Below are 6,789 nucleotides of genomic sequence, written 5' to 3'. Positions count from 1 at the left end.
ATTTTAGCAGTCTTAAAATTCAATAACTATTCAAACCGGACACCTATTTAATAAAACTTTGCCCCAGGAACTTGCATATTGAGAAGATTTTCATTAGATATGATTTTGTAGAGAAGTGCAGAACTATTTATATTAGGAATTCTCAAATGTTTTCATGTCAAAGTCAACCAAATAGACACATATTTGGTTGATTTGATAAAATGTCGTCCCAGGGACCCGCATAGGAAGATTATTGTTGTTGATTTAGTATTAAACTGTAGAACTGTCTATATTGTATGTGGGGAGATAAGATAGTGAAGAGTAAAACCTATTACAATAGTCATTCTTACACATTCAATAATAACGATTAGGGTAAGGAAAAGGATAATTTCTAGAGAATTAAATCATAGTGGAAATGAAACTCTTCTTCGTGTTGCTGGGAACCCCCTGGACCCCTTCAAGGACTCCTGGAGTTTCCTTGTCAACCTCAGAATTGAGAATTTACACCATTTATCAACTGTAATCAGTAGCTGATGATGATTACCTTGCCATATTTGAGATATAAAGGTACAAATAAGAAAAAGGGATAACTCAATTCAGATTTGTATTTTCTTCTGTAACACATTTAGACGTTGACTTTCTTGCTTTTACTTTAAAGGTATTTCCATCGGTAGTCTTCTATTTTCCCCACTAGTATTTGTAATCAGAATATGTATATATTTTTTTTTTTTGACAAAATACAGCTACATTGTTTTGTATTTACAATATGTAACGGCGTTACAAATATTTTGTTACTACCCAGCACTGTCGATAACCCTATGACCCAGTATGATTTTCATATGGAGCTGAAATGCATTTAGCTGCATTTACTTAATTTGTTTTCTATATAATTTCCTTTCCCAGTCTTATTTTTGAAGACACTGCTGATCATTAGTTTATTGTATTTTTCATCAAAATATTGAATCATCAAATAGATTTTTATAGATTATATGACCGCTGTGATATGACAATATAAAAAGCTTTGACTTTTGATTATTTACTGCAGAACACTAAAATGTTTGTGTCAATTAAAGCAAAAGTTATCCTTATGAGCCAAATACATGCCAGTTGCTTATATGGAAATCACTCTATGTTGACTTTGTTTACCTGCTGAGATTATGTATCATGAATAGGCCTATATTGAAGAATATATGGTCATTTATTATCAAAATGAGGCATATTGGTTATGTACAGTAGTCGATTTGAGGAGGGATGCCGTCCCCCATGAAATAAAAATTGTCAAAAACCATCACCTTTGTAACACTGCTATCCCCCTTTCATCCCTCTTTATGGCACAAAGATATCATTTAATCAAGAAATGTGTAAGCCACTTGTTATTGATATTTAATCATTTTACAGAATATAGCACATCTGGATGCATGTTTTTTTATTGGTTGATGGCACAGCAAAAACTGCAACGCGGCCATGACACCTTGAGGATATTATTTTGGCTATTATAAATGGGCTGGTAGGTCTGCAGGTAGGTCTGCGGGACTACAGGTGTGCGAATTGTCATGAGTCATAATGATTATTTTCTATAATTTAGCATACACTGTGAAGTGGGGAAAAAGAGAAAAAGAGATTAGATAGCTAGTTTTATCAGTTTAACACCAAAATTATATTAATGAAGAAAAAAAAAACATTAGGCCATACATTAAGCTACATTTCCTCCTCAGCGGGATGTTGCCAGGCAACAAAATAAACGGGAAGTCAAGATTAACCTAGTTTGAATTTTGTTGTTCAAGTGGCAGGTAGTCACCGTCAAAGGGAGGAAGCCCTTTGTGTGTCGTTCTCACGTAAGCCCAAATCAAATTTGACTAAGGATCACAGGACTTAGAGCACAAAGGTGTTTACAGTGCTAGTATGTGCTGAATTTTGTGCAGTGGCTACTAATTTGACTACTGCAATGCAGGGGCCAATTCTGAGAACAGTGCCTTGGTTCAGGGCATTGGCATTGTCTTTTGAATATAGCATTACCTTTGTGCTGTTACAATATAAACAAAAGGGTAAACAGCTGGTCCCCTACCCTCCATGCTGTCTACATTGTTTGTCTCCAGAAGGACCCCACCATCCCCCTTGAAATTTGTGTACAAATCGACTACTGGTCATGTAAGTCTACCACTCTGGACTTTAATTTCTTAGACAGTTTTTAATGAAAACAGGACTTCCAAGGCCATGGTTCAAGGCCTTACAGCAGCATAAATTAATCTTCATTACACATTAGCACTACAATTACCATTTCTTGATTTATAGGCTCATAGCAAGAATGAAATTAAACCATTTATATGGATCTTTGTATGGGCACAAATAAACAAATAAGGTTTTCTTGTTAGGCTGATGTGTGGCCAGTACATAAAAGATGAGAATGGGACAGGATAATACTAGGTTTTATTTGAAGTTGGCTGTATTGATAAGTCTTGATAGTCAGCATCCAATATAAACACAACTATGTCCCAGCTACAAGAACATAACTAGTGACAACGACCCCACTTAGTGGCCATTAGAGTCCCTACATGATCATAACACTTTCAAAATAAGGTATTAACGTTCAGTAAAGGTTCTGATACAGCCAGTGTGATGCCATTCAACGCATTTAGTGTACGTTTCTTCATTAGATGTCCGACTATGTGTGGAAAAAGTGATTTAGGCGTTTCACAATTCACTTAGATTGATCCTTCCAGGGACCCGTCTGACTCCATGGCAACGTAGCTGCCGCTCATTCAGATGCTAACACGCTAAGCTAGCAAAAAACATTGTAGCTAAACTGCAGGCAGCAAACCTTAGACTTAGCGAGCATAAGAAGAATATGACTGTACCCAAGTCTGCCAACCCCGACACTTATCGCACAAGGTAAGGAAAAGGAGGAAAAGAAAAGGAAAAGAAGTTACTAGTTAATGTGAATGGTCTTTCTGGTGCAATAGTAGCTAGCCAATGCAATCAGAACACAAACGGTTGAAACCTCAGCGCGAGACACCAATGCCGCTGCACTTCATGGGGTGTGTACTGATAACTTAACGGTCAACTTAACTCCTAAAGCTTTATACCTGCTTCTGTCCCTGCCAGGACTTCCCAGAGATGTGAGACCTTTTATTATTAAAGATGTCTTCTGCGGAAGAAACAGTGGTGGTAAGAAAGAGTTCGGCTGCATGTTTAGACCTTTTCAGTGGATTATAGCATTCATTTGGTAGCTTTCTAGCCCGCGCGCGCTCAGGTAGACGCTGTTGTAATAAATACAACCTTCTCCTCCTCAGGTGTTGCCTGTTTGGGGCCTGGCCCTGCCTCTCCCAGCTGTACTGATGATTACTGTCGGGCTTTACATGGTCTTCCTGGCGATGGCGCTGTGGGTCCGGTTCTGCCTCAAGGTTGGTGCTGCTGGCTCAGTGACAACAGCAGAGAGGCCTGTCTACTGTCTCCTGTCTTTACGTGTTGTTGTGGTCAGTGATACAGCAGCTAGCACTAAACATACCAGCAGGGATGTAGTGTAAATAAAAAGTTGGGTAAACCTCCAGTTGGTGATCATCATAAGGCAAACTACCACCAGTATGAACAGAAGTCAATTATATTTTAGCTGAATTTAGCTCAGTGTGGCTGAGTTGTTTTTTTGTTTTTTTCAGCATATAACATATAACATATACGGTACATACATACATATCTGGGGATCACGTAATATGGCCAAAGTTCCCCCTGGCCACCAATCTAGACACACCATGGGATTGACATGTCATGACCAAAAGAACCAATCTTTTTCCCCCAAACAAATACCATAACATATACACATATACAATACATACGCACTAGGGCTGAACAATTAATCTAAATTTTATCGAAATTGCAATATGGCCTATTGCAATTTTCAAATCGCAGGAGGCACAATATTTGTTAAAGGTGAAATGTGTCAAAATAGCATTTTAAAGTAAATATTGTGGTGCTGCAGAGATGTCCTGGCCTACACATCATATTCTACAGACTTAAGAAAACATCTTTGTTTGGTACAGATCCCCGCAAAAGTCACACCATAATCATTTGAATACGTTTTTCAATGAAAATGAGAATAATGATGTAAAAATGATCATTCCCTCTAATATCGCAAATCATATCGCAATTGCAATATCAGTCAAAATAATCGCAATTAGATATTTTTTCAAAATCGTTCAGCCCTAATACGCACATCCACACAGATAATGTAATACATAATAATACACACACTCATGCTTACATACACACACACCCACACACATACACAAATGTAGTTGCATGCAATCAAGATATGTACAGAGGTAGGTGAATAGGCCAAAACAAGTAAACAAAAGAAAAATGAAATAGATAAATAATAATATCAATAGTTATAATGGTTGTAATAATCATAAAAAAAAAATATAATGAGGTAAATAATTCTTCATCAGTGTAATGAGGTGTGTGGCTGAGTTTAGGTTGGTTTACCCTCCAGTACGTCCCCGGTTGCCACTAAACAGTAGAAGAAAAAGTCTGCCGGAAGCATCAAATCATCAAAGCATGCTGATTTTATTCGTGTCTCTTTCCCCCCCCCCCCAAAGGACCGTTGTTCTTTAGCGTGCGGCGACTGCTGTCCGAACATTTCCCCGTGCGAGCGGTGCTTCGAATGGGCCGAGGTGTGCGACTGTCGCCCGCCGTCTTTGCGCTCGTGCCTGGACCGAACGTGCCCCTCTCCTTCTGTGAGTGAACCAGTCACCTCCATCAGGAAAGTCTTTTATGCACCGAGTGTAGGTTGTTTTCCATTCCAGAACTCACGTTTTTGGAATGGAATGGTACCGTGCTGGTGTCAGTTATGTGTATCGGTGTACCAACTGAAATATTACAGGGTTCCTACGCAGGTCTGGAAAAGTATTAAAAATGAATTCGATCAATTCCAGGTCTTGTTTGGGAATTTAAAAAAAATGTTAGGAAAAGTATGGAAAATGTTGCGGTTCAGGTCCGATACACACATAATTCTAGCTTTTATGTTGTTGTAGAGCCACTTTGAGTCCACAGTTTTTGTTGATGTGAAGAATAATGTTCAGATAGAGGGACGCTCTTATTACCCAGCCGCTGTCAGCATGCATTATATCAAATACCCACCAAAATCAAATCTAGTCAAGAACATAGGGTCTGGGAAAAATATGGAATTTTAAAATGGAAACCGTGTAGGAACCCTGCCAATCATCTCACATATTGTGATATTTGTCGCTTTGAAGAACAATCTTCATCTATACAGTGATATGACCTAGTTAGCAGGGGCAAGATGTCTATCTGCGTAAATCATATTGAACACCAGACAAAATCTTCAAAACAAATCAAGGTGTGGAAAAAGTATGGAATTTTTTCAATTGAAAATGTGTAGGAACCCTCATCCCATGTGTTTTGCCCACAGTGTGCCAGATGGGACTGTGCCTGCACCTGCCAGCCTCCTGAGTGCGAATCCTGCAACTGCCTCTGCTTCGAGATCAAGATCCGGTAGACGGGCAGTGAGGTTCCATCAGGGGCGGAGGTGCACTCATACTGTTTTCTGTCGACCAGCTCACATGGACGTGTACTGCAAGTCTGAGCTCTTGAGCATCGACATGACTACTCGTCTTGACATTGACCGGTTCGGTCAGCTTCCTGTGGATCCCTATCTAATCGATAGGGATCATTGTATTTAATTTCATAATGTAATTAACAGATAAAAGTTCACCTCAGCGTCATCCATAGCAGTGGTATCTGTGAGTTTCAAAACTACTTTAAACTGCTGTATTCTAGGGTTCGACTGATATGGGCGTTTGAAGGCCGATACAGGTGTTGCCGATATTCAATATCTTTAAATTTGACCATTTTTATGCCAAATAATTCCAAATATTCAGTGTTTCTCCCAGAGGTTTGTTCTTGTCAGGGTGGAAAAGCCTCTGAAAAAGCATTTAGACCATCATGGGACACTAAAACTCTTAATTGTAATTCTTCTAGTGTGAGCAGCTCTTTAACACAGGGTGACCCACAGTGGTAGGGGAAACTCTGGGATACAAAAGAATAAAGAAAAACATATAGAAAACATAATTGAAAGTTTAAATGATGAATAAAATGTGAAAAGAAAATCAAATGTCACGTCAGGTTTTCCAGACATCCAGTTTTTCTGTAACTGTGGTCCTCTCTAGGAACCTCCATCATATCAGAGGTCAATATCCAAAATTTAGTAAAAGCCTGATATATCCGCAATCCAACATATCGGTCCAACCCTACAGTGGAGGATTTTTTTCACGCAAAAATTGTTTACATTCATTAATTTTCTAATTTTCAATGTTGTTGCCTAAACTTAGTTTCATTTTGTGACATGTCAGAAAGTAGCGCCGCTGGACCAGCAATGCAAATAGATTTTTTTTTTTTTTACACAAAGTTTGTTTGAATACGAGAGGCCTTTTTGCTGACGTTTTTTTCAAGTATGATGAAAAAGTCGAGTGAAATGGAAGGAAGGAGTTGTATTCTTCATTAGACTTCCTGCATTCCAACACTAGTACAGCCTTATGTGAGCCTTTTCTCATGTTGACTGTACACCAAAGTGATGAAATTGTACTGCTTGAGCTGAACTACTGGTTCTGTTGATCTTTTAACCACCCTTCACAATGCCTTTATCTGTACTGTGTATTTTGAGATTGGTACAATAACCTAATATTACAATGAGAACGCTGTGTTCAGGTTTGTTTGGTCTTTTACATGGCTATGGTCATTTTTTTGTCTTTTCTACTCTTAACTTAAACTATTCTATTTTCTCAATACAGAAACAGA

General features: G+C 38.5%; 1 protein-coding gene across 1 annotated transcript; it reads left to right on the top strand.

Moving 5' to 3' along the window:
• The first annotated feature begins 2,757 nt into the window (after positions 1-2,757).
• Positions 2,758-6,789, top strand: LOC139640376 (uncharacterized). Its single transcript, XM_071514573.1, has 5 exons — positions 2,758-2,868; positions 3,082-3,144; positions 3,270-3,380; positions 4,572-4,709; positions 5,405-6,789. The coding sequence occupies exons 2-5, from the start codon at positions 3,118-3,120 to the stop codon at positions 5,489-5,491; spliced, it is 363 nt and encodes a 120-aa protein (XP_071370674.1). The 5' UTR covers positions 2,758-2,868; positions 3,082-3,117; the 3' UTR covers positions 5,492-6,789.

Source organism: Centroberyx affinis, unplaced genomic scaffold, assembly GCF_046629955.1.
Source record: "Centroberyx affinis isolate AG114_WGS23_722 - 3 ecotype Tasmania unplaced genomic scaffold, CSIRO-AGI_Caff_v1 ptg009245l_1, whole genome shotgun sequence".
In the NCBI taxonomy this organism is placed as follows: Eukaryota; Metazoa; Chordata; class Actinopteri; order Beryciformes; family Berycidae; genus Centroberyx; species Centroberyx affinis.
The sequence above is the reverse complement of the archived record's forward strand: the minus strand, read 5'-3'. Positions and strand labels throughout refer to the sequence as shown.

Excerpts from the sequence above, each read along its gene's own strand:
- LOC139640376 (XM_071514573.1), top strand. The coding sequence starts at position 3,118 with ATGTCTTCTGCGGAAGAAACAGTGGTG. Across the intron at positions 3,145-3,269 it reads CTGCGGAAGAAACAGTGGTG|GTGTTGCCTGTTTGGGGCCT; the intron begins GTAAGAAAGAGT and ends TCTCCTCCTCAG. Across the intron at positions 4,710-5,404 it reads GAACGTGCCCCTCTCCTTCT|TGTGCCAGATGGGACTGTGC; the intron begins GTGAGTGAACCA and ends TTTTGCCCACAG.